This window comes from Seriola dumerili, unplaced genomic scaffold, assembly GCF_002260705.1.
Source record: "Seriola dumerili isolate Sdu_G_001 unplaced genomic scaffold, Sdu_1.0 BDQW01000109.1, whole genome shotgun sequence".
NCBI classification, from domain to species: domain Eukaryota; kingdom Metazoa; phylum Chordata; class Actinopteri; order Carangiformes; family Carangidae; genus Seriola; species Seriola dumerili.
This window is the reverse complement of record NW_019174364.1, coordinates 1,438,123-1,465,989: the sequence shown is the minus strand read 5'-3', so window position 1 is coordinate 1,465,989 and position 27,867 is coordinate 1,438,123. Positions and strand designations below refer to the sequence as shown.

General features: G+C 39.8%; 4 protein-coding genes and 1 pseudogene across 4 annotated transcripts; 4 read left to right on the top strand and 1 right to left on the bottom strand.

The window, feature by feature from the left end:
• The first annotated feature begins 325 nt into the window (after positions 1-325).
• Positions 326-4,166, top strand: LOC111222810. The gene is made up of 6 exons (XM_022746663.1): positions 326-458; positions 755-938; positions 1,033-1,189; positions 2,524-2,699; positions 2,803-3,031; positions 3,161-4,166. The coding sequence occupies exons 2-6, from the start codon at positions 783-785 to the stop codon at positions 3,361-3,363; spliced, it is 921 nt and encodes a 306-aa protein (XP_022602384.1). The 5' UTR covers positions 326-458; positions 755-782; the 3' UTR covers positions 3,364-4,166.
• Positions 4,167-4,750: 584 nt separating this feature from the next.
• Positions 4,751-9,628, top strand: LOC111222927 (probable G-protein coupled receptor). Its single transcript, XM_022746846.1, has 2 exons — positions 4,751-4,847; positions 7,777-9,628. Exon 2 carries the CDS (start codon positions 7,874-7,876, stop codon positions 9,152-9,154), a length of 1,281 nt encoding a protein of 426 aa, XP_022602567.1. The 5' UTR covers positions 4,751-4,847; positions 7,777-7,873; the 3' UTR covers positions 9,155-9,628.
• Positions 9,629-15,339: 5,711 nt separating this feature from the next.
• LOC111222816 (caveolin-2-like) lies at positions 15,340-18,424 on the top strand. Its single transcript, XM_022746667.1, has 3 exons — positions 15,340-15,677; positions 15,921-16,108; positions 17,011-18,424. Exons 1-3 carry the CDS (start codon positions 15,459-15,461, stop codon positions 17,159-17,161), a joined length of 558 nt encoding a protein of 185 aa, XP_022602388.1. The 5' UTR covers positions 15,340-15,458; the 3' UTR covers positions 17,162-18,424.
• Positions 18,425-18,853: 429 nt separating this feature from the next.
• LOC111222817 (caveolin-3-like) lies at positions 18,854-20,316 on the top strand. The gene is made up of 2 exons (XM_022746668.1): positions 18,854-19,086; positions 19,917-20,316. Exons 1-2 carry the CDS (start codon positions 18,976-18,978, stop codon positions 20,256-20,258), a joined length of 453 nt encoding a protein of 150 aa, XP_022602389.1. The 5' UTR covers positions 18,854-18,975; the 3' UTR covers positions 20,259-20,316.
• LOC111222815 lies at positions 20,305-26,440 on the bottom strand (annotated as a pseudogene).
• Positions 26,441-27,867: the final 1,427 nt, after the last annotated feature.

Here is a 27,867-nt window from a genome sequence, read left to right as displayed (position 1 = left end):
CAAGTTAGGTTTGAACACAGACGCTGATTGGTTGATATTAACGGTTGCTTTGCTTTGTCCCGCCTTTTGTTAAAATTGTGAATTCCCATTGGTTAAATTAAGAATTTACATGAGCAGGAAACTGTACTTGGGAAAATACTTCCCTCGGGGAATAAGTTTTCGCACAATTGTTCCGCACATAATTGTAAAAATATAATTTTCTCAACACAACGATCTTATATATATGTGAACCATATAAAGTAAAAGATAAATATAGAGGCAGTATTTCACACATATTTAACCGCAAACGTTTTGCGCGGCTGTTCAAAATGAACCGTAGTTGTATGAGGATCTATGTACTGTACTACTGCAGTAGTACTACTACTTCCTCTACTACGCAGTATTTCCATTTACTGCGCTGTCTTTGTCCTCAGTGAGTGTCGTTACAGTTTATCCTTGAAGTCGAGCTGAACGGCCAGGTGAGCCTCCTCTGAACATTTAACATCACATGTACTGATAATGTATTGAAAGACAGGCTGTGTCACTCACTGTCTCCAGGTGGAGGCAATCCGGACGCTAGTAGGTGGGGTTGAGGAGGAAGGGGGTGGGGGCGTGCAATGGGAACTAACTTTTCATTATTGTGTCGCATGACTGAGTTTCAAAGAAACCGTAAATAAACAAGACAACTGAAAAAGTTTGACTCAAAGTTTGACTTCACCCTGTGCAGGAAAGCAGCCCTTGATGAGTCAACTGACCACATCTCTGCTCTCTCCAGATTTTTTTTATTTATTTATTATATCCCCATGCCACCCAAGAGAGACGCTGGAACGACTTCAGCACACCCGCCAATGAAGATGATAAAGATCGGCACAGAGTCACAGGAGTTTGGCTGTGATCCAGTGGAGGATAAGTACAGGCTGGCTGACGAGCCCAGCTACTCACCTTTTCCCAACAACGAGGTGAGAGATTTGATTATTTATTTGTGCTTTAAACTAATAGCTGTTTACCTTACCATGCATGGGAGCGTTGATATAATTTCTTCTCATTTGACAGAGTGAAACCATTGAATTTGACGATGAAAATGTTGCAAGTCCAGGCATCAGAACAGACACCATCAGTCTCCTCATGAAAATAGAGCAACTGCAGGCACAACTCAAGTATGAACGCAGGTGTAGAATTTTGGCAGAGAGAGAGCTGAGGGAGCTGAAAGGTGGGTGGAAAAAGATGATTTGTTAATTTAATTAATATGCTTAAAATATATCTGTCAAGGCCACACAGTCAAATTACTGTAAGTGATTAATTTTGATCATAGCCCCCCTCTACACTGAAGTCATGTTCTCTCTCTTACTTTTGTTAAATGTGAGGATTTAATGTCATGAATAGGAGGTTACATTCTATGATTAAACATGTCTGACTCATTAAGGTTGATGCTTTTTCTTTGACTAAAACAACTTAAAAGTTTAAGCACAAGAAATAAAATAAAATAAAGGTATTTTACATGTCCATAGTTTCCGAATAATTTCCAAGAAGGTTCCTGGAAATTACACTTGTTAATTGATGCTAATTATAATGACATTTTTAAGATTTACAATTAAATAGTTGTAATTAAACAGTAGTGTAACCCAGAGAGTCAGCTGAAATTTTTTCTACAGTGGCGCATTCCCTGTGACATACTTTGATAATCAAGTCTCCAGTAATTGATGAATGAATGTCTTTAAATTGAGCTTTTCTTCCAGGGACATTTCTGTTTTACTTATAATCAGTACTGAATTATATTGATCACTCTAGAAATTTTCCTAGGAAATTTGAAAATCTTTAAATGTCTGGCCAAATTAAAGAAAGGGGATTTATTATTCTCCACCACAATTACATACCAGTAAAGAGGTGTAGAGAAGGCTTAGAAATAACATTTGGATAATAATGTAAGTAAAGATAAAAATGTAATTGATCAGTTGCATGAAAAACAAATTGTGAAACTATATTCTTTGACAGAGTTTTGGTTGTTCTGAAGGGGGAATTAGAATTTATGATGTTATTCCAAAACTCCAGACTACAGCTCTGAGGCTAGGCTGTACACTTACAATACAGTAATCTTCAACCTGCAGTGCGGAACTTTTGTCTCCCCCTTCTGGCAATGAGAGTAATTACACAAACAGTGCTCTCCAATGAGGAAACACCACATAAATGGTAATCCGTGTTTGTCCTCTCCTTCGCCTCTGAGCAGCGAGTTTCTTTAGAGCATCAGAAATTTCTTGGACGCTTCCTAGGTTTTTCCGCCATAGGCTGTATTATACTCCTAGTTGCTGTAGCCTACTCTGTCTCCGTTGCTACAGTTGCTCCCCTCTTCAGCTCTGGCAAACCAATCATTGCTGGCTGACGTAAAGCACATTGCTACATTGCTACCAATAATCAGTTTTTTGGGAGCTCATTTAGCAAGTGCTTGAATTTAACCAACGTTCATTTATATGTGAAATTCCTGCACTCCAGCTTGAATATTCCCGCTCTGATGTTAGCATTTCGAACCTGATTTGACACTTTTTGCAGAGATGAACACTCTCATGATGCAGATGAGGCACACGGCACATGAACTACGAGTCACCCTGGATCACGTTCTCCAGGGAGGAGAGGCAACAGCTGCACCACAAAACTCTCAAGATGAAACCCTCTCTTTCCTGACTGAGCCTGAGGCAGAGATGAGAGCGGTCCATAATATCCCAGAGGTCAGCCCCTCAAATATTCCTTGTTTTCTAATAACTACAATTTTGGTGAAGATTAAACTCATTAGTGCTTGGAACTAACATTTTTTTCTTTTTTTGCCCTCAGGACGACCTCAACTTCCTGTTTCTCGCTGAAAATCTTCGAGTACCAAAAAATCTTTATGAGCGCATTGCAGAGATTGCAGACTACAAGAAGTACACTTCAGCGCTGCTGATGATACTTTTTGACAGAGAGACGTTGGCCACACACTCTCTGCAGGGCCGGAGGAACACCTTCACAGGAGAGGATTGTCACAAGCCTCAACTCCCACCTGACATCTTGAGAAGTATAATTGGTAAGATAAAGAACATTTGCGTAACATTGAATTATAAGCACACAGTCCCGCTCATTATACATGAATTTGATAAAGCAAAATGGAGATTAAAACTTGAAAACTAAAAGATGATGATGTTTCTTTTTACAGATCATGTGGCAGCCAAGTTCGGCGTTGATAGCAGCCAAATAAAAACTGCAATCCGGACAAAGTTGAATAATGAGGACAAACTATTAAAGAAGAGGCTGGGATTGGGTAAAGCTGAAAACAAAGCGATTATTGATCAAAGCTTTTGCCAAGATGCTTCACTGCTGCCTGAAAATGAAGCAATGAGAAATGACTCTCAATTATAGGATTTCAAGTCTGCCATCATTTGTTTATCACCAGTTATTAATTTCTGATAGAAATGTGTGAGAAGTTACCTTTTTAAAAAAAAAAAAAAAAAATCCACATCTAGTTTATTCAGTATTGAAATCAACTCTTTTTTTTCTTTTTTTCTTTTTTCTAACCTTGACTGTTTTGGTCTATTGTACTTTATGTTCGAAAACTGTAAAGTTTAACCTGGTGACCCAACCAAGCCGTTGAGCAACACTATAAAATGTCACGTATAATCGTCAGTGGTGAAACTAGGAACTGAGAGTTCTTTTTTAATCTGAGGTAGTAAGTGGATGTGTCCAAATAACAGGTCTGTGAAGTTGATCATTCTTACTGCATTTTAATCAGCTGGCCTTTGTGTATTTGAAAGTAGGAGATGTTTAAAATAACAGAGCGCTCATCTGTACCTTGTTGTTCCAACAAATCGTGCATTACATCACGTGATATTGTCTTTCTAGAACATTTTTTTTTTTTTTTTGTTGCCATTTTAGAATAAGCCTGAAGAGATAATTAATCTTCCTGCATCCACAACATCAGTTACACCACATCTCTGTTTGTTGTGCTTCACTACGTAAGGGCCAATAAACTTTTTGAGCTGATGTCCTCGTGTTATCTTAACTCTCATCCGTTCCTTGCATCACCACATTAAAGTGCTGTGCTGTGCTCTCATGGGAATATGGTTTTGTTTTGCCAGCAACCAACAGATGTCAGTGCTGAGCTCCATTTCATGCCCCTCTGCAAGCATTGATTCACTCACCCAAAGGGCACAGCTGTTGCGAGATGATAGGTGCTATTAAAAAATCAAGAAATGGGATTAAGTCCATTGGAAGAAGAAAGTCTTTTGTGTGTGAAATGGTGAATGGACAAAGCAAATCCGAGAGCAATACTTCAGTGTCTTCATTCTCTCTGAATCTCTGGAGAGGAGAATAGAGGAGCATGTGTGACAGGCAGAGGCATAGTGGACAGTGTGTGACAGTCACTGCCACATACTGACTGATGAAAGACAGTGTGAGTTTGTGTGTGTGTGTGTGTGTGTGGGGTTGGGGGTGGCGGTTTGATAGAGTCGTCTTCTCTTGAAAGACGTGATGTGAACAATCACCCACTGCTGGCTCCTCCCCCTCCTTTCCCTTCAAGCCAGCTGTGCTGTCTCACTGGACTCAACACATCACCTCTCTCTCTGTCAGTATCAGTGCTCCCTGGGGAACAATTTTTTTTTTTGTTTGTTTTTTTTCTTCAAGGATCTTCTGTTTCTTTGACTAAAATACATATTTCATCAGAAGTTCCAACATGGCAGCACAGTTCCTGAGAGGGCTCTGTAAGGTGGATCAGCACTTCTACACACCTGGAAACAACATCTGAGCTTTTCAAGGATTCAGGGATGAGCCATCACAAAGCTTTTGAAGTGCTCAACTTTACAAGACTCTGAGAAAAACTTTTTGGTGGAACTACAGCCAATTTTCATGTAAGCGCTACTTGTTTTTTCTTGATCGGACAGAGTTAAATCAGTGTTTGTGGATAGATGAACCTAATTTTCTACAGTGGATAAATCTGGTGAAATTGTGACCAGTGATGAACTTGCAGACAAATATTCCAGAGAGTTAGCACGAGGGCCTTAAAACATCCAAGAGAGGGAGCTGATGTTATTGACCAATGGTATCAATAATTAAGAGTTTCATTTGTGACTGTTTCCAGCATAAGGGATAACAAACCAGACAAAAAGTTATGTATACGACAACGACTCTTCAACCCATCACATATGAAGTGAGGCGCTGATTTTTGCAACCACTCCTCTTTTATGTGGACAGCTCGAGCTAATTGTCTTTCATTGGTATGTGATTTATCTCCTAACTGAAACCTATTATTACAATATCAGAATATTTACAACCGTCGAAACATGCTGCAATTCATCCAATATCCCTTGTGTTTCTTGTTTTTTCCCTCAAAGATGCTGTGACTATATCCTGGATTAATGAAATTCACATTGTAACATTTCTTATGTTTAACTTAGATCACATCTATTCAAACAAATTCTATTAATATTTTTTCATCACAATAGATCACTGATCCATCAAATATTTCTCGCTTGGCATTATTTTTTATTTGATATAAAATCAAACGTAATTATAATATTTGTAATATATCAACTTAAATGCAATAAAATTATTAGTATAATTAAAAAGGTCACCACAGTGGGTTGGATTAACAGGTTTCCCAGCGTAGGCTAAAATGCACAGTAACATAGATTTGTGAGGGATTAAATGACCTGCATACTTCCCATCATCCTCATTATAATGTATAAAAATAATTTGCTGATGCTGATCTCTTTTTAGTAACAGAATTAAAGCAGAGGAAAAATGCACCGGATGTTTTTCTATCGAATGAATAAATACAAAAGGCTTCAAAGAACTAAATAAACTGGTGGCTGAAAATGATCATCCTCTTCAAAAGTACAATGTGGACTTCAAGGATATGAAAATGAGGACACCCTTACATAATGTGCACGAGAATGTACATGTACTAGTCCCTCGTGGGGATAAATCTCAGTGGAAACGTGGCATGCCAATAGCTGTCCACCAGCAGATTACAGCAGGGGAGCACATCAGTGGATCACTGGCAGTGACCAAGCACATGTATTTAGGACACCATCATGCATTTAAAACCCGATTATGTTTATGAGCACAAGACGAGTGGATAAATGCATGGGAAGCTGCATTTCAAGGCCACAACATAAGGATGTTTCAAATTAAATCCGTTCAATGAAAATTTAACTACAGTAAACACATAATATATATTCAGTCAGTGCTTGCTGGTTGTTTTTCATGAGAAAAACCCCACAATGATCGTGGGGGTCAGACCTGTCCTGGTGAGAGGTTTCCTCTTTGATGGTGCGGTGCAGGGTGACACTGAACACATACTAATCAATCCAGCCAGTTCCCTGCAGCTGGGCTAAAACAAGCACACTCATTATCTTTCATTTCAAAAGGATGGGGACGGATGGAGGAGAGACAGGGTGCCCTCCATGAATTATTCCTATTGATCAAGTCTCTCCCTCACTAAAGAGAGAGGGAGAGAAAGAGAGAGCATCGCCTCTAAAATACTCCCACAAATAATATGAACAGTTATTGATTAACTTTCCACTACCTTTTAAGGCATGTACATGTACAGTATGTGTTCTCTTTAACGTTATGACAATGCAGTGAGGATCTGTGCATATTTATATGTGGACACTTGACATCAGTCACTATTGGTGGGAGGAAAAATGATGAATAAAGTGAATAAAGTTTACTTGTCATGTTTAGTACTATTCAGCCGTCTGTACACGGACGTCTTTTGTGGCCCTGGTGGAGCTTTGCCAATCCTGTTGATGTCATTGTGATGTCATCGGGGTTATGTCAGCTTAGGTCTGTATAGACACATTTATTACAGAAAGCCTGCATTACAAATTACACGTATGGAGTTTAAAAGATGTAGATACTTACCATGCAGATATCTATGATTCTTTGAGCATGACCCCTACCAGTAACTGTAAGTCAAGATGTCAGTCACCGCTGCTTCGATTTATTTGTTAAATCTGTCTCTAAAGAATCCCCAACTTTATGGAAGTCTAATACTCAATTGCTAGAATAGACCTTTAAGACTGCTAAATGTTACTTCATGCATATGTCATATCATCTGTTTTATTAGTATAACATTCAACTGTGTCTTTAAAGCGGCTATAATCAAGATTTTTATATCAACAATGGAGCATGCAGCTATTTGGACTCGCTCATATGACGAACCCTCAGAGGTTTGTCGACCGTCTCCCTCTGCAGTTCCTCTCAGCTCCACTGAGCTTTACAGTGACTTTCAGCTCATCATTGTGGTTGCATGGCCTGCAGCTTGTATTGTTTTGGTTCCACTCTCTCCATCAGCATTGTTTTCTTCTGCAGAAGGCAGCTGTTTCCACTGAGCGTACACTACCTGCCCGGCACTAAACAGCAGACGGACACAGTTAGCGACTAACTGGTGAACGCAGTGGAGCATTTAGCAACTAAAGAGCCAAATCCCTCAAGGGTCTGAGGAGATCAAATACAGAGCTGACTGGAATGTGTTTATTCATCCTTTGTCTATCAGGTGGACACAAATACGAAGATAACGATAACGATAACGATAACGATAACGATAACGATAACGATAACGATTTTAACGAAACATTAACATTACATTAACGATAATGTTACTCTGTATCTGCTGGATATGTAAATAAGTAGCTGTTTGCAAACAAGTTAACCATATCAGCTTATATCATGTAAAATAATATATTAAAAAAAATGTTAATGCAATTCATTAAGTGTTTATTGAACATAAATGTTAAATATCCTGTTTTAATGGACTTTATTTTCTCTTCACAGCTGTGAATTTGACGTCTGTAGGATCCTTCAGCCTCATCACTGAACAATGGGAGAGTCTGGAATAGAGATGTGTACTTTGAAACCTTTATTATGAATCATGGAGGAAAACAGTTCATTTCTGACCCCTGACTTCAATGACAGCACCTCCGCTTGGGCGCCGATGCCCTCGGCTCCCAGCAGGCACCTGGGCACCCTTCCCAACCCCCAGACACGCTTCAAGGACCTGGCGGGGATATTTTTCATGGTGACCCTGAATGTTCTGGCACTTCTGGCCAATACCGCTGTTCTGGTTGTTGTCATGAAGGCCCCTCACCTCAGGAAATTTGCCTTTGTTTGTCACCTGTGCGCAGTGGACCTGCTGTGTGCCATGTTGCTCATGCCTCTTGGGATTGTGTCCAGCTCTCCGTACTTTGCTGATGTGGTGTTCACTGTGCTGGAGTGTCAGGTCTATGTATTCCTCAATGTAATCCTCATAGCTGCCTCTATCTTCACCATCACAGCCATCAGTGTGGAGCGTTACTACTACATCGTCCACCCTATGCGCTACGAGGTGAAGATGACGCTGAAGCTGACCGCTGCTGTCATGGTGATGGTGTGGGTGGCCTCTGCCATACTGGGGTTGTCCACTGTGTTTGGGTGGCCGTCCTACGGCAGCCTGAGCACCATCAGTGCTGCACACTGCTCGCTGCATTGGAGCCACAGTGATCACAGGCGAGTTTTCTCTGTGCTCTTCAGTGTCACCTGTTTCTGCCTGCCTGCTGTTGTGATTTTTGCTGTCTACTGCAATGTGTATAAAGTGGCCCGCGTGGCCGCCCGCCAGCATGGACCTCTGCCCTCGTGGACAAACAGTCAACTGAAGCATCGCTCTGACTCGATAAACAGCCAGACCACCATCATCACAACCCGCAGCGCCCCACGCAGGACTATGCGTGATCGGCCTTTTGGTGGTGGTAAAGCTGCCCTCACTCTGGTGGTCATTGTTGGCCAGTTTCTGATCTGCTGGCTGCCTTACTTTGCCTTCCACCTCCATCTGACAATAGATGCAACACTCAACCTTCCTGATGACCTGGAGGAAGCAGTCACCTGGCTGGCATATTCCTCCTTTGCCATTAACCCATTTTTCTACGGGCTTCTCAACCGGCAGATCCGGGAGGAGCTTTGTAAGCTGAGGCGCTGCTACTCGGCCCGGCCAGTGGAGCTGGCTGTCTCCAGCCACGAGGGCTCAGGCCACGAGAACTTCCTGCAGTTCCTCCACAGGACCAGCTGCACATTAGAGACACAAGCAAGCTATGCCACATCCAGTCCTAGAAACACTCTGGATCAGACCGGACAGACTGGCTTTAGGATACCGGGGCAGATCCCAGAAGAGTTCAGTTAGTCATACACCTCGCTGTTGTGCCACGGGATTAATCATCTGCAGAACTATTGGAGAAAAAGATAGATACAGCATCAAGAAAGAAATTCTGAGCTTTTATGTTTGAAACTTGACTCTTTTCCTTTATCTAAAAATTCCAGAAATACTGGAACATAAAGCTAATGGAGATAGGTTTTTAAATTGTTGTTACTGCTTTTGTGGTCGATCTAGCAGTTATATAATGATTTTTACTGGCTACTAAAGCAAAGTTACTGTTTATCTGCAATCCGTACATCTGTTTTAATAAAAGTTATCACATCATACTTGAACAGTAAGTCATGACAATATATCCAGTTAAGAGAACTGACAAAGGGATTTACAATCTACTGAGGAAGAGAGTGAGCAGTAATTTACTATTACAATATCTAAAAATTCAGGACACTACTTGTTTTTATATACAAATATAGCAGCAATCTTCTTTATACGAGTCAATATTCAACAATTCAATGTTGTCATGTTGTATTCATGTTGCAGGAATTTCTGTAAACTTTATTTATTGTACTCAAAGAAGAGACACATCACTGTCTGTTCTAGAGTTTGTTATTTCTTATTGCTTGAATTGTGCAAATAAACACTTGTTACCTTAATCATTTATGTAAATCATATCGCAGTACATACAGAGATTTTTCTTTCTTTTTTATTCATATCATTGATTTAGTATTTTCTGACAGCAGAGAATGATTGGTGTTCAGATGGAATCATTCATTTGAAAGGGTCAGCCTCTGAAAATAACGGGGCAACAATGTGATCAAGCTGTCCTGTAACCATGAGATCAACAGCCCGCCTCCAAATTAAAAGTCTGTCACGTGTCCAGCCCAAGAATCCCTGAGCTCAATCACTGTAAGTCTCTTTGAATAAGTGTGCCAAATTCTTAGAAATGTAAGAGTGAAATTCTTGTCACTCTCTGAGCACTAAAAAAAAAAGCACTAGAATGAGCCAAATGCAGCAGTAACATGGCAACTGCATGTGCATCTGTATATGTTTAACATTTTGTCTCTGTTAGGTTTTGGGTCCTGACCCTGTGTTCATTTGTGAAAACCCTATGACTAAGACTGAACCCAGTTAACTCATGATTATATAAGGAGAAAATGCCATTTCATAATGGGTGAAGTGGTGGTCTGTAATACCCTCATAATATGTGTACACTGGTACACAGATTAACCACAAAGAATTCATATTTCCATGCATTTATCTATGAATATGACCTACTTTCTAAATTCCATAGACATCAAAATGATGGTATGTGCAGTTTGTTCTTATTAGAGTAAGTTAATCATGTATATTCTACACAGATCAATCAATCGAGACAGTTTGATGATGATTGACTGTTGATATTTTGAGGGAATGTGCAGCTCTCCCACACAGATTAGATTTAAGGGATAACGTCGGATGGACTCGCTGATGACTGGTGACAAATGAAAAGAGCACATCCTCAGCTAAATTTACATAAAACCTGTAAACACCATCAAGAGAAGTAAATCAGTAAACGGATAATCAGATTAGATGGAAAATGTATAAAAAAACCCCCTGCCTTGCTGTCTATTAGTCTACTGACGCTGCTTGTCACTGGGATGTCAGTGGGAGGAGTGAGAACTGTATAAGTATATGTATATGTACTGACAGGCAGGAGAAAGGGCATCCTACACACACACACACACACAAACACACAAACTGACATCCAAAAACATGAGCGATTGAAGTGATTTATAGACATCTAGATTATGTTAAAAGCATGATAAGACAGTGTCATTTTATGGTCTCTGGCCATACACACATTCAGGAACCAGCTGCAGAGTATCATTGCAACTTTGATAACGGCACAGCTTGTATTATCAAAATCAACATAATAAAATACAGCCAAGAACAAGCAGTGATGCGCACAAAGTGTGCAAATGAGTCGAAGTTTGTGGTGCACAAATAGACGAGACACATACATGTCATCATCATCACCACGATAAAGAGGATGTTTAACTGGGATGTTTAAAAAAGAAGAAGGATAAAAGGATAACCTCCCACCTCAGTGGTCGCTTTTATTATATCAAGACAATCACACTGTCACTGTCCATCTCTTTTGCAGAGCATATTCATCGTAGATCAAACACAAGCCCACTCTCTGAAGAAAATGAGAATTCACGCCTTCAGCTCAGTCGAGGGTGTTTTGTTATTCGTCTATACTTAATGGCAACTCCACTGAAAAGACCTAATGTTCTCCAGCGGGCCCTACCTGGAGCTGTCTGTTTACTCTCAACTTGATGAGCTTCTCCGCTGCTGCACACGCAGTGATAATGAGAGAAGCAAAGGGAGAGAAGGTGTGACTCATGGCTTCATGACTGACAGCGAACCACATTATCTCCCTCGAACCAGTAGCAGTGCGAGTTTCCTCAGAACTGCATGTACACATATACCATGAGAGCTGCTCAACTATCCTCACAGAGTTCACACAGCACTACGAGCTACAAGGACCCAAAGCCAAGATGAGGCAAAAGTGTGCAAATCACAGACTCCTGGTTCAGAAACGATCCAGCACAAAAGCACAACTTTCTGTTTTCACACTTACTCTTTTTTTTTTTTTTCATGTGTTAAACAAACAAGATATAACTTGTGAATTGGTCAACTTTAGAGCTGCACGCGGAGAGATTTTGTTACCTTTGGACAGAGCCAGGCCAGCTGGCTGCCAGCCTTACTGTACTGACATCAGACAATCTAACTCTCAGCGCAAAACCAAACAAATATATTTCTCAAAATGTCAAACTGTTCCTTTTAACATTCACATATGAATTTCTCTTGTGGAAGGCCGGTGTCTCATATTCATCCCTAAGTAAAGCTTTTCTATTTTTTTTTCTTGTCATTGTGTGGCAAACAAACTTACTTACAAGTACTTGAAAACCTACAGTAACAAAATGTAATTTATTGCATCCACATTTACCATTCATCTGCAGAGAATATATATATATTTTTTTTTAACAATAACATAAAAACAAAAGAAAAGAAAATATTGGCTGGAATGAAACTTTAGACTCGATTATCTTCAACCGGCAGATTTTTCAAGTCATTTTCATTGGCTGGGGTATTTTTTTGCCGCTATTTCTATTGAATGTGTACTGTTTACAACATTTCAATTAAAAATGGGATCATATTATATTAGCAAGCAAAAAAGCTTCACCATAAAAGTGTTAAGTGCAAATTAGTGGGAAATTTGGGTCAAATTATATAAATTCAGTCAGATAATCCTGATCAGGAGGAGAAGATTGTAAAAAAAAATCCTGTTAAAATATTGGATGGTACAATGTTTATCAGAGGCAAGTAGATCTCATGTCAATGTGAGTAAAGTTAACTGATTCAGATGTTTATATTAATATCATTCATACTAATTTTATGTCCATGGGAAACTGTAAAATCAATCAATGGATTGATAAAAAAATAAATATATGTATCCCATTTTTTTTTCCTGTTGTGGCGTTAGATGGGAACCATGAAGATTAGTGACTGCGTTGTTTACTACATGACAAATACTCAGTCTGACCTATTGTACTGAAAACAGCTGGACTGACAGGTGCTGAGCAGGAACACTGTCTGACATCCCTCATGCCCCACTTAAGCTGCTGCTGCTGGCAACAGAGGGGACGAACTGTGGATGGAGTTGAATTAAAACATATATGTATTCTCACATTATGCATTATCATGTTGAGGTCATGAGAGGTAATTTTAGTTGTTTCACCTGAGAGATTTTCTGTCCGTGAGTTTCATGCTAGTCTGAAGTGGATGGGCCTCAGTTGGAAAAAGTAGATTTCATATACTTCCATGCACCAGTCAGGATTTATTCATATTTGAATCAGAATAAGATGACAGTCCTGATGGAGCAGATTAGCTGAGTTTTTGAGTGATAAAGTAAATAGAATAAAACTAAATTATACCTGAGAATGTTTATTTCCAAAATGTGATTTTTGCTTATCATATAAAAATTAATCTCTAATCTCTATATAAGAGCTAGAATTGCCAAACAAAAGGGAAGATACACAAACTTTTACAGAGTGTTAACTGAACATTTTAGAACAAACATTATCCTAATCCTTGTTTGTCTTTTCAGACATATAGCTGTAGAATGATTCTCCAAAGCGGAGACCGTGAGGCTGAAATCTATTCAGAATTTCACGAAATAACACCAGTGATTACTGACATCCCTGGAAAATGTCCTATAAATGATCTTGCAACCCTCACCCTTATGTGACGTCACCGAGGTGCAATTAGCTGGGACATGTGTCTTTCGCTCCCTCTGTTCCACACACACTCACTCCCGCTGCCGCTGACCTCACCTGTGCAGCCACGGACACAAACAAACCCCATCTGCCGCGCTGTGCAGTCCATTAGCATACCCCGGTCTCCTGCACTGACACAGGAAACTCTCTGTCATCAATATATTGTGTGCTCTCTCCGTCTTCATCCAGCAGGCAGAAATGATCATTACCATGGAGACTGATTTAGTTGAACAGAAAGCATTTACATTTCTCTTTGGATTTGATTCACAGCTCTTAAAATCAATTTAATTGTGTTCGCTCCACTCGGCACACAAACAAATTAAAAGCAAATTGTGATGAAGATCTGGTGAGTTGCTGAGAATGGTTTGATAGGGCTTAAGTCTGTTGATTCGTAGCTGACCTATTAATAGCAGTGAGGACGTCAGGTTAATGGGTCCAAAGGTCGACAGAGGTGATAGAGTTTTCCTTAAAAGCATGTTGCGAAACATGCTTTACACCAAACAGAGTGCAGAGACCTGAGAACACCCCTCACAGGATCCAGGGCCTATAGAGGAGGATATTGTGATAACATGCGGTATATCTCCTGCTGCTTCCCCATCGTTGTTTGATGCTGTTGGTACTGTAAAGAGCAAACAGTAGTAATTCATCCCTACACGTCAGAAAATTAAATGCTTTCACAAAGGGACAATATAGAAATCATGGTGTTAGATTTTATTATAACATAAAAGAGAAAGAAATCCAAGAAATCAAATACAATGGCATATCAGATACAAAAGATGCTATGGTTAGAAGATGCTACTGAGGGCCTACATTAGCTTCATTAGACAACACAGGCTATAAGTAGACAAATGAATGCAAAATCATAGTGACACGAAACACTGAGAGCTCAGAGGACAATACATTTATTTAGCCTTTATTTGACATAGTTTCCCACACCTGGGCGCTGCTTAAGGAGTTTATTGTGATATAATTATAAAGTAATCAGGAACTACTCAGTAACAACTCCAACTGATGTATCACTTTACTGACCAAAGCAACAACAACCAAAAAATACAGATGCATTTTAGTAGTTTACAGTACAGTTCTGTTGTAATGTGTTGCAAACTGCCCTCTGAGAACATCTAATAAGTGTCTAACAGTGGGAAATAAATCTTTGTGACATATGGGAGTAGAGCTTGAGTAAGTATCACTACATACAACCTCCATAAGACTCTGGACAACATTCTGGCTTTACTTTATGGCAAAGCAAGTCGTACCAATTCAACAGTGTCCTGTTATTTTGAGAAATTGTGAGGATCCAAGAGGGGAAAGGTCCAAAATAGATTTGAAAAGTAAATAAATAGATAAATACGTGGTTGTGCATGAGAATCATTACCTCTGGTTCCTGAGGAAATAAATCTTACATGCATACTAACATTATTAGGTCATGCACATTTCATTACACCAGTGAAGATAAATGATTATAATGGAGACTCAATTTCCATTACAGGCCAGAGGGAGGCAGTGTTGTCATGCAACTCAACCCCTTTTCTGACACAAACACAAGTTGCTGTACGACTCATTTAAGTCGACTGAGACTTGGAAATAAATGAAAGCCAAAAATACCTGTGTCACTAAATATTCCAGTTGGACTCTGTTTCACTCTAGCTTTGCTCACATGTTTGCAGAACTGTCTCATGTTGTCTGTGTGTGTGTGTGTGTGTGTGTGTGTATGTGTTTGATTGCATGCCCAGTAGAGTGTATCAGTGTATTCAGAGTAATCTCCATGCTCACAGTATTTATATCCCGCACTATCCTTCCTGTCCTCCCACAGCACAGGAAAATGATCTTCACTTGAAAGACCATCTGCAAATACCATCGAGGGCACTGTAATGTTCCCAATATAACCCCACTGCACACAGCCCGCTGAGGGGGGTCCGTTCAGCGGCCTCAGTCTGAGCTGTTAGTAGAGTGACAGACATCCACTCTTTTCTTTTTGGGTTGTGTTTTCTACACATGTTTGGGTGGACACCATGATGAAAGCGGAAGATTTACAGGAAGTAGAGATTGACTTTGAGGACTCCGGGGACCCTGAAGAATTTGATAATGGAGAGGAACCTCAGACGCTGTGGAGGGCCCCTCCTTCTCTGGAAGAAGAGGAGAACATTCATACTTCGACCCTGGTGGAAATCAGCGATACCAAGCCTCTGATTAATGTCAGAGACCCCCGAGGTATCAATGACTGCCTCCAGGTATTGCATTCTTATGCAGTAACTTTAATGGACTTTGTTTTATGGACCATTTGATTAAAAAAAGCTGATAAAAAAACAATCACGCACAGCCTTTGGCATGTAGAAGCAAGAAGCTGCTCGGCTTATTGCACTGCCCTCCAGTGGATATCACTCATACGTTGAAAGTGAATCAATCCGAACAGGAACATGACGTAACGGTTCACGTCTGTAGCATCAGCACCACTTTTCTCCTTGTGTCTCCAGGTGACGTTTGAGGATGTGATTGCCGAGCCAGTAACAGTGCGCAGCGGGGACAGAGTGTGGATCTGGAGCCATGCCCTGTTCGAGGTGTCCCGGGTTTGGATCTACAGGATAGTCACAGTGCTCCTGGCCATTCCCATGTCAGTTATCTCCGGTCTCCTCTTTGCCATCCTCAGTTGCTTCCACATCTGGTAGGTTTAGATCCCGCTGCTTTCCACATGTTGACACTCTCACCTGAGTGAGTGAATAATCACATGACTAAAAATAAAAAAAGAAATGATAGATAAATATAGAGTTTATATTTAGAATTTAGTTGCATAAAATCTTATTTCAATATTATGAAAACTAAACTCATTACGAAATACTTTTTCCTTTCCTCATTGTTTATATTTCTATTTCCAAATGCCCTTTTTCAAAAGTGCTTTTATTTCATAATGCCATGGATTTATTAGTCAGCATTAAATGAAATGAAATGAGCCAGTAATGACGTTGATGCTAACCAGTTGCATTATGGAAAATCTTGACCCATACTAGGGACTAAGTCAGGATGCCTCAGGCCTCAGCTGCACCGATTCTTACCATGATTCTTTAAGATCGTCTCTTATGAGTTCCCCAACTTCATGGAAGTGCAATAATGGTTTTCAGTATCTGGCTAATGGAAAACATGATAGCAACAGAAGGACACATCAGTGACAGGAGGGGTAACGATAGAAAAAAAAAAAGGGTGAAAATGTTATGGTAAAATAATAATCTCTGATAATTCTGATTCTTTTCTATTAAGAAGTATGTTGAAATGAGAGTCTGTTGAATGCGTGTGTATTCCGTGCCGTGGATTTAGAGGAACTATGTGGGGGGAAATTGGGAAATACTTATAAATAAAAAACAGTGGCTAATGTTCTCATTTGACCCAAAGTTAAGAAATAGTAAAGCAATAAAAGTATAAAGTCCCTCATGTCGGCATCAGAAGACAGATTCCTAAAGACTTAATTAGACTAAAACTAGCTGCGTTGCTCACACTGTGACAGAGCATATACCTTTCTTTGTGCAATTGTGGTGATTATCTTTCTCATGTTTGTGTTTCTTCCTACGGCAGGATGGTTTCTCCCTGTGTCCAGTGTATCCTTATGGGCACCCGCTGGCTACAGAGCCTATGGAGCGTCGTGCTGGGCATCATTGTGGGCCCCTTCCTCACGAGTGCTGGGAGATGCTGCGGAGGCTTCAGCGTTCACCTGGCCAAAGAATGAGACTCACACATGAGAAATTCATCCGGACTGGGATTGTAGGTGCTCAAGTGCACTGGTGGACTGAGCCCAAGTGGGCATTGGTTTTTGATTCTTTAATATGTAATTCAAAATAAGATGTTTATTAATATGTGTTTTCCAAGATAGCTCAACAGTATTTGCTGATTCTTTTTAATGATTTCACAAGGCATGTGACATTTTCATAAAATCGTTTAGACCTGCAATAAAACAAGCTGATGTAGTCTATTTCAAAATTTCATCTTCAGAGTGTGAAATGACTTTGGTGAGACAAAAAAGGGGATTAGAGTTCTTAACAACTGAGACCAGCGCGATTAAGAATTAGATTAAGAGAGTCTCGATAGCTTATGTTGCAGTAAGTGATTTCAAGAAAATGAGAATGATGAAAGCATGAAGTACTTTTACTAATATTGTAGTAGGTTTACGGCTCTGGATGATTTTTAGAATTTCAGCAGAATTTGTTTTGAAAATTGAATGTTGTACAATCTCTATATCATAATGTTTGATTTTGGTTTTATACTTTTTTTTTTTTTTACATTTTTAAACTGCTGTTTAGAGTTTTATCTCAAGAAGCAAAAATGTACAACTACTAGGATTTAATTCTAATTATAGAAGTTACTGGTTCCAAACCTGAGAATATTTAGTTCTTTAGAAAAGATCCAGTTATATTAGTTATATTAGATTTTCCTGGGAGGAAATGGCGGTACAAGACACAAATTACATTTTTTTCTGTTTGAAATAGGATTAGCTCTAAACAGAAAACATCATTATTCTGTTAAATGAAGTGAAGGGCCAGCGGGAGGCCGGGGGTTTAATAATAGAGCATCCTACGGACATGTATATGTATATGAATTAAAAGACACCTCGGTATCTCTTTCAACTCATTATTGTGACTGAAAGAGATATTTAAACCATTGTCTGTTACAGTATACGGGCTATTGCATTGATAATGTGGAGGTCAGCAGGACAGGGAATATCTTTATGCAATATAATTACCTTCATATATATATATATATATATATATGTGCAATCATTTCTAAGCTTTAAACAAAAATTTTTTTGCCAAGCTGTGTATTTAATTTGTATTTTATATAGTTTTATATGGGCAACACTTGTAGTCTTGCTTTTTCTTTAATTAATAAAACATCTTAAATAAAACTTCTCACAAACATGAAATATAATAAAATAAAGCTTTATACATGTATGGTCATCCTACACACAAAATGAAAACATTAAATGTCTTCACAAATGGGACACTGACTTTATTTTTCCGTATGGCTCCTTCTCAGGACGGTGTGAAATGCAACATGAGTCTGCTTACTTCCCTCTTTATGAAATGCTTTAAGTCACTGTGTGAGTTGTCACAATTGCACAAAAGAATGATCAACACTAGTGTGTGTGTGTTGTTGTGTGTGTGTGTGTGTGTGTGTGTGTCTGTGTGTGGTGTGTGTGTGTGTGTGTGTGTACGCCAACTTCACCTCAATCCGCATAATTCCTGTTGCGGTCTAGCCCCTGCGTATATGATTCCCGTCTGCATACATGTGTGTGTGTGTGTGTCTATACTTGATGTGGTATGCTGGCAGTGCCTTCCATATTCCTGACAGTTTGAGGTAGTCGTCACTGGCAGCTGCTTGCTGGCATTCCAGGGTTGGTTAACACTGAGTGGGGTTTCAGTTCATACACTGCCACTCCCAGCCCCCCGAGGCTCTGACTGCAGCCAACACATCCGGCCTCTCATCGTGGCTCCCCTATGCGTTTTTATCTCAGCTTCAGCCTCAGCCTGTCAGAGGAACGGGATCATGACCAACAGTGACTTCAGCCAGGAGGAGAATGTCAGCAGGCACAGCCTCACCTGGGAGGTCGACCTCATCAACAGGGACCCCAAGCAAATCAATGAGGATGCGGTCAAGGTGCAGATGATCCATTTTTCCCTAATCATCACAGAAATGCATGAATGGAAACATAGTAGTAGATAGTTTGAGGTTTAATCAAGCCTTAACAGTGTGTGTATGTCTAAAACAATGCTTCCTAACTCTCTGTAAGAGATATCTGGGGAGAGGCAGGGTGGAGATTATTTATTGTTACAGTAAAGGCTTCAACAGTTAGTTTTCTTTTTTGTCAATAGCTGAAGCAGTGGCGCCAAATAATTCTGACCCAACACACTGCTGCCATATACAACAAGTACAACAAACTAAAATTAAAATTTCAACATATTAAATGTTTTGCTTCGTGAAAAGACGAAGAGGCAGGTGTTTTTCTTTATTATTAACAAGTGCTTTGGTTTATAGATCTACACAGTATTTCACACGTGGATTTTTATCTTGGTTGAGATTTTAACTCTGAGGCTTAAGGTGTCAGTTTAAAGTTAAGGTTTAAGCTAACATTTAACCCTTAAAGGGTCAGTTCACCCAAATTAAAGAACAACATATACATACAGGTTTGTTTTTATCTGCAGCGGGTTTAAGACTGCTGCTCCCTCTGCTGCTGACACTTCTGCCAGCACACTTAAACAACAGACATAAATTAAAACAAACAAATTAACAGACATTAATTGTAAAGGACACACACAAAAAAATACATTCATAAACCTTAGTATTTATATTTGTTTCCAGAAAGTCTTTTGTATTCAGGTGTGCTCACATTTTCTACTTGAAGCCTTGTGGTAATGTCTGTGTATGTGACGCTCTAAGCTTACAAAACCAAGCACAGTAAATAAATGAACCGTCTCTGTGTGCCTTAGGTGAACTTTGAAGATGTGATCGCGGAGCCTGTCGGCGTGCACAGCGTGGACGGTGTGTGGAAAGCCAGCTACACCACCTTCACAGTGTCAAAGTACTGTTGTTATCGCTGCCTGACGGCCATCTTGGGCATCCCTCTGTCACTGATCTGGGGCCTCCTGTTCGCTTGTCTGTCATTCTGCCACATCTGGGCTGTTGTGCCCTGCGTTAAGAGCTGTGTGATCGAGTCCCAGTGTCTGAGTCGAATCTACTCGCTGGTCATACACACCTTCATTGGCCCGTTCTTTGAGGCATGGGGGAAGATGTACAGCGGCGTGAAGGTGGTTCTTCGCAAGGAGACATAAGTGCTTTATTCCAGCATGAAGACTAAGTACTGAACATTTCTCTTCAAAAAAAAAAAAAGCAAACTTAATAGTTGTCATTGTTGTTTCAATCTTAAAACTGTGTAACCATTAATTTCACTCTTTTTCTAATCCTATGCTGAAGTCTGCCAAACTTTAAATAAATAATGTTTAAAATTAATTGTTTTATTCCACTAGGATGATACTAATCACTCCCACATGTCATGACAGAAAGATTAAATCATCATTATACATGATAAATTCAATTTTGTGGCACTTATTGAGACGTGAATGTGAGTTCCCCTCCTTCACCTTAAAGCTGCTCCCTGCGGCTGTAAACCATAAAGTTTTCTTTGACAACTTACCAGGTTTTATAAAGTTCAAGAAAACACCATTTAAGATGAGAATGCACCTTATACGATCAGTTATCAGATCGCCTCGAATCCTAAGGCCAAAGAGACCGAGCTGAAAATAAGACTATTTGTTGGGATAATCAGTTGTTGCCACAAGAGGGAACCATTATTCTAGTTTTATCCCAACTAGGTGTAAAGTGCCTTAAATCTGAAGTCCATGTGCGCTGATTACCAAGAACCTAAAAAAAAAATAGAGAGATGGAAATGATAAAAATGATGATGTGTGAACACGTATGAGGAGCAGTGGAAACTATTTACAAAGTGAATTTCATGTTACATCAATAAGGACAAACACTGTTTGATTTATAATACAAGAAAGTCTGCTGAAAACATTGAAACCAGTCTCCTTGATGTGAAATGCATCCTTGTGGAATCTGCTTTGTTGATGAATTTCTGTTGTGTTGTTACAGCAGGGATATTTGCATTAAGCCAAACCTTGAGAGTGGATATTATTTCAATAACCTTGATGTTATTCATGCATATCAACATTTTGATTCAACCACTCACATGCTGGAAGAACACGATTGTAAAATGCTTGTACACAAAGTAATGCTGCTTTAAAGGGCAAACAATCGTTGCAGAAACTGAATAAGTGCTCGTTTGTGCAGAGCAGCAACATCTTAAAATGCAAATGAGCATTTAAGACTGTCCTTCAACAATATTGATGCAATTATTGTGATACTTATTTGTTTTTTAAGGTCAAGTTGTTGGGACAAGATTCAAGACTGAAGGAGAGAAGTATGTGAACAACTTTCCAGATGCTCATGGTTGATTATGGAGAAGACGACAATATAAGAGAAATAGTGTGTATGCAGGACTGTGGTCCAAAAGGAAAGTGATGTTTTGGGAACGCCAAGGGCACACATCCTTCGGGATTTAAACCGATGCCAGATGTGACTGGTGTAGAAGTTTCACTTTACATCACAGTTTTTGACACAATGACATTTTGTTCTGCTCTCATAATCACAGGGTGCAGTGTATTGTCTGGAAAGGAGGTTTATATTGTCTAGTTCAGTTTAAAACATCTAAAAACAAACATGTTGAAATGGCCGCCACGGAGCCGCTGCAGATAATTAAATGGCTGAAAGTGGGAACTGCATGATTGCCAGATTACTTGACTACAGGAAGCTTGGATGGCTTTCAGCTGGCTTTTCAGTGTCCTGGGCCTCCTGTGCTGGATGTGTGTGTGAGGCTCCGCTGGCTGCTGGTGTCCTTGATGACATAAGTGGACGAGTTGCTCTTGTGCCTGCACTGTCGATCACAGCCGCAGGAGGATTGTGTCAGGTACTGTCTACAGCAGCAGAAGAAGCACTGCATCAGGTCGTGGAACAGGTGACCGGCAAAAAACATGTAGATCCAAGGGTTGCAACAGCTGTTGAGGCTGGCCAACAGCATGGCAATGATGAAGGCCATGTCTAGGGAGAGAAACAGAGAAGAACATAGGTGTGATATCACTACCTACATCCTAACAGTGTTAAATAAAGGAAACTGTGTATATATATATATATATATATATATATGGGAAAATTTTATAATTTTCTATTGTTATCAAATCCCATGAAAAGTTTAATAAGTTTATCTGTGTAGCCAAATCCTAATACATTGCATCTTCATCATTCTCTCTCTGACACTATTAAAACACCCCAGTGAGCCATATCATTGCAATGGGTGACAATTTCCTTCTTTCATTAGTTTATTTTGAGTCGACCGCACGGAGGCTGTCCTGCTGCTGAAAATACCCGCTACAGCAACAAATTCTCCGAGGGAAAGAGTCCCAAACAAATACACAGTTGTCTCCTGTTTGGGTAACAATTCTTTAAAAGCTTTTTTGAAAAATAAAAATAAATATGATAATAAACTATACATTTTGAGCCATTTTTGAAGATTTGCAGCAATGATAAAATATATACAGTATTATATACAGTATATACTGTATATATAGAATATAGCCAGCCCTATCCTTTTAAAGAGGTGCTATTAGTGACCTGCAGCCTGTCAAGGGTGTCCCCTGCCTCTGGATCTCTAAAAATGTGTGCTGGGACAGGCTCCAACCCCCTGCTACTCAGTATAGACTAAGCAGTTTAGAAAAGGAGTGGATGAGTGGATAGCTGACATGCTGAGGTATTTCAGACAACCCCAGAAACATTTAGAATTATATAAAAAATATATATATACATGTATGGAAGTTTGATGGATGCCACACTAATGGGATTTTAAGTTGCTTGACACAAATATGATAAATGACCTCAATTAGAAGATGCTGTCCTGAGTGGAAAAATACACCTTATTTTCTCATTAATTCAGCTGATTAAATTTCCAATTGTTGCAGCTTCAGAGCAGACTGAAGAAGCACGCCATTTCAACAGTGGAAAGTGAAAGACTTCCAAGTTTTTTTTTTTTTTAATGGGGTGAGAGAGAGAGATTTAGAACACGTTGTCTTCTTCCATCCTCCAGTCAGAGTGCTGACCTGGTCTGTTCATGCTGTTCTGACTCCCTATAGTTCTTTGCTTTATTCTGGGAGGTGTCAACCAAATGGCCTGTCAAAGTTATGAGAGCTGTTCAACAGATAAGTCAAACGGCCCCGTCCAGATCATTTGGTGCAGGGAGTCTAGTCCATAGGGAACACAGTCCTCGTAAAGTGAAATACCACAAAGTAACGACATTCAAACCTTTTCTTTTTAACTCTGCTACACTTCACTTTGACTTGCAGTGCACACACACCACTTCCTTTGTGCTGCCAGAAATTAAAGAAAAACATTAAGCTTGGCTCCTTCTCTGTAATATTATGATGTACAGCGCTGCTCTTTTGAGATTGAGGTTGGAAAAAGGGAAAAGTAGGCGGTGTTGACAATCAGAAGGAGGGCTTTGATAATACTGCCATCAATTACTTTGCCGAGAGCAAACGCTATATCAAAGATAATACTGAAGCTAAAAGGTTAAACAAACATTGTGTAAGTGCACAAGGTTTTTGCTTGGTTCACATTCTGCTTCACTGTCAGAGGATCCTCTGCAGGTTGGACAATGTGATGATATAACTGAAGTTCAGGGTTTTCACACTGTGGTATTACAACAAAAAGAATTCAATAAGTCCTGAGCAGAGAGTCAGTGAAATCTGAATCATTTTTACTTTTTGGTTTGGACAGATGCTTCTCTGAAAGGTTTCTTTTAAATTTTGGGGTCGTTAACATGGATAGCATCCATAACAGCAAATTTTTATTCAATCTACCCCTTATTTTGTATTTAATGTGCATTGATTAATGTACTGTGCAAATTCATAACGTCAGTAATGTCAGTAATAAAGCAATAGTTTAACATGATGAAAGATCTGTGTTGTTTGATAGTGTTGTTGTCAAATGGAAACCACGTCTCTTCAAATGTGGTGATTTTGAAATTGTCAGATAAACTGAAATCTTTTATGAGCTTTTCTCAGTTGATAAAATCCTCCTACCTCGTAAGTTGAATAAGCAAGTAAAAGCCGACTGCGTTATCTCTGAAAGTGGGTCTTCTTCAGATCATGAAAAGTTAACATTTTGGAGATACTTGGTTTTTAAAGGACAGCAATCGGGAGTTCACTATTTCATAGTTTAGTCTGCTAAATGGGAATACAAAATATAGCAATGATGGAGTCCATCCATCTAAACTATATGGGGCCCCCTATTACAACACACACTGTCTGTAGTTTAGTGTTCACGCATTCTTGCCTTTAATGTGTTTATTTTCCTCATTTTGTGCAAAACTGCTCGGAAGAGGCCCAAAACAGGAAGATGATTAACTCGGCTCAGTCTGGCCTTTTTAAGATAGGCCTATCAGCTGAATGCTCTGAATGAACACTCATGCAATTTTACCCATATAACACCACTTTAAAGTTTATGGAGCATATCTTGCCATGCTGCTCTTGTCCCTTTTAATGTCAAGAGATACTAAGGGTAAATCTGAACAAACTATGCACTTAAATGGAAATTACACAAACCACCACCGGGAGCAGAGAGAGAGAGAAACTCTTTGATGTCCTGGTACATTTACTCTCCCAGTGGCTCCGAGGCCTTTTTCTGAACTGATAACCACTGTAAATGACACTCCCATTCATCTGCGTTCACTCTGGGGAAGTCTGGAGTTAAACACCATTGTGTTGTCTTGGAAGTAAAGTGGATTGCTTATGCATTCCCAGACATATTGTATGGTGGGAGAATGGCCTTTGTGCGTATGAGACACTTAGTGCTGAGTTTCTGTTACAGAATCGATCTTGTTTTACATCATGGGCAAAAAATTCACCAATATAAATCTCATACAAAAGTGATGTTCTGCTGATTGTGACGCAGAGCACGTGGCACCCTATAAAAGAAGGGGAATATCTTCATAAATAATTACATATTCTTATTAATCAACAATGTCTTTTAATGAGGTAAATCCCTGTTTCTGGTGAATGCACATGAACTTCATATTAGGATTCTAAGTCAACTGCATAGTGCAGTGGTAAAGAAAAAAAAACTCTGGATGTGTCTTTACCTTCTCTCGGTGCAGCTGGATCCCACGCAGACCACATCTGGACAAAGAAGAAGGGAGTCCAACATACAATGTAGGCAAGCACCACTACAAATGTCATTTTCACTGTGCGGATCTTTGCTTTTGAAATCAGCCTCACGCTGCTCACACGAGAGAGCGGATGAGCGCCTTTGGAGGCCCTTGGAGTGAGAGCCAGGAAGTGATCCCTCCTGGTTTTTAAATTGAAATTCTGCCATATTTTAAAACATATCAAACCATAGCAGATGCTTAAAATTGCCACCGGGAAAATGTAAATGCTGAGACTCATCCATGTAATGTATGCTTTGGCGCCCCATGGCTGCACGAAATCCCCCCAGCAGTCATACACACCGTTCCCGACCTCCCTCAAAGAAAATATGTATGCTTGAGGAGTGCTGAATAGCAGGCTGAGCATCCAAGAGGCGATCACACAGACGCGATCCTTCCTCTTGTGCAAGGAGCGAAGTGGTCTGCAGATTGCTAAGCACCTGTCGATGGACATCAGGACGAGCATGTAGGTGGATGCGAACATACCCACGACCTGGAGGTATTTGACCAACCTGCACAGCAAATCCGGCCCGTAGAAGCGGAACGTGATATCCCAAATGAGTTGCGGTAAGACCTGAAAGACTGCGACGACAAGGTCTGCGATACTCAGGTGCTTCATGAAGTAATACATCCGAGACTGGCTGTGCTTGGTGGTGTGGATAGCCCACAGGACGCACAGGTTACCGGTCAGAGCGAGCAGCAGCACCAGGACCAGGACGGTGACTTCCACTTTGGCCACTTCTTCATTTCGTTTCAAAGGATTCACCGTGATGTTCCCTAAATGGCTTTCATTTCCGAGACTTGAGTTGCTCCATGAAACATTCTGCGCCCAAGTGTCATGCTCGCGTAAAAGCTCCTCCATTGTGCGTAAAAGCGCCACTTTGGCGCAGCCAGCGGTCACATTACAGACACAGTGTATCAAATGTACGTCTGTATCTGTTTACCCAGCTCACTCCGTTAAAGTTGGTTTTATGAATGGCTTTTTATTCTAAATTAGGGGGAGAATCCGAAAGTCGGCGCTCTAGTCTGTAAAGAAACAAAGGTCACGGCTTTATTTTACTGACTGGAAAGACATCTGAAACACATCTTAAAAAACGTTAATAACCATATCAAGGCATTTTGTCCAAACGAAGCTTACCTTTAAAGCGAGTCTTCGCACCGCAGTCCTCATCACTGCGTCCAAATTGATGTCTGGTTTGCTGGAGCTCTGTATCCTACCAATGTCAGTAACCCCCTCCCCTCTTCTTATTTTCCTTTGAAGGAAATTGTTGCGTATGAGCAGTCTCTTCCTCTCTCTCTCTCTCTCTCTCTCTCTCTCTCTCTCTGTCCCTGTACATTGATTTTAGTTTTTGACTTGGAGGAGTGCTCTGCGCTTTTCAAAAAAAAATCAAATGTCCCTTAACAGCATTTACGTGATGTTATCTTGTATTGCGCATGAAGGAAGGATTCCTACAATCCTTTTGAAGCAATAAGAAGAAAACTCCACTCTGTTCGACTCTCACTTGGTTTCAAAGAAAGCCACCAAATATGGGAGAAAGATGTGGAGCTGGAAGAGCTTTGGTTCTATATGATTACCTCTGAGACTGTGATGATGTGCTGCAAACTGGTACTTCATGTTCATGCTCAGAGGTGGTTGCAGGTGAAGTAAAAAAGAAAATTAAGAGTGACAGGGCAATGAGCAATTCAATCCAGTTTCACATCAAACAAACAAAAAGTGGGCTGATGTGAGTGATCGGAATATTTTAACATATCTTACCAAACAGCTGTAAAAATAACTTACTCCCTTGGGTGATATTCTTTCTCAATATTGCTACCCGGAAGTCATGAAGGAGGGATTTCTACATACTAACTCTAAATAATCTCCCCTTTTCAGGTCACAGCAAAAGATAATCAGAAGTATTCATTTTTAAACCATGATCCAAAATGTTCGGTATTTTTATGCAGCAGTCAGAATGGGGGGCTGTCACAGATATCTTGTTTTTGAACCAAACCAATTTAAAGTTGGTCATGTTGTTCATTTCATTTGCACTAAAAGAAAAAAAAGAAAAGAAAAGAAAAACAAAACCTTTTCTTGACTGGATACATTTTTCAAATGACCTCATCTATATAAAGTAATCATTTTCAATATCGCTTGGTAGAATATCCATTGGATCCTCTTAAGGATCCATTAACCTGATATCAGTTATTTTAGTGATCATGTTCTTCAGCCACAAAGAGGAGTAAATCCAGTTTTGCTTCACCTCATGCAGAGTGATTTATTGCTCTGAAAATTAACTTGTGAAAATCACATGTTCAGTGTGAAAACATTTGTTCCTTTGATTCATTTGACACATTCAGAGTCAAAATCAGAAAAAAAATACTTTAATGATTCCTACAGGGAAATGGTTTGGTTACATTTGCACAGCACACAGGCAGATTATATAAACAGTAACAATAATAATAATAATAATAATAATAATAATACAAAGTAAGTGAATAGCAAAATATACAAATACCTCATTTAACATTCAGTTGAGCTGTTGCAGGTGCTGTGTTGTTAGTCCATTGTTCAGCTGAATAGCCCTCCTGTCTTGTTGAATGAAAACAACCTGAGCACACATAATGGCACATACAGTAAATGGGTCACTTCT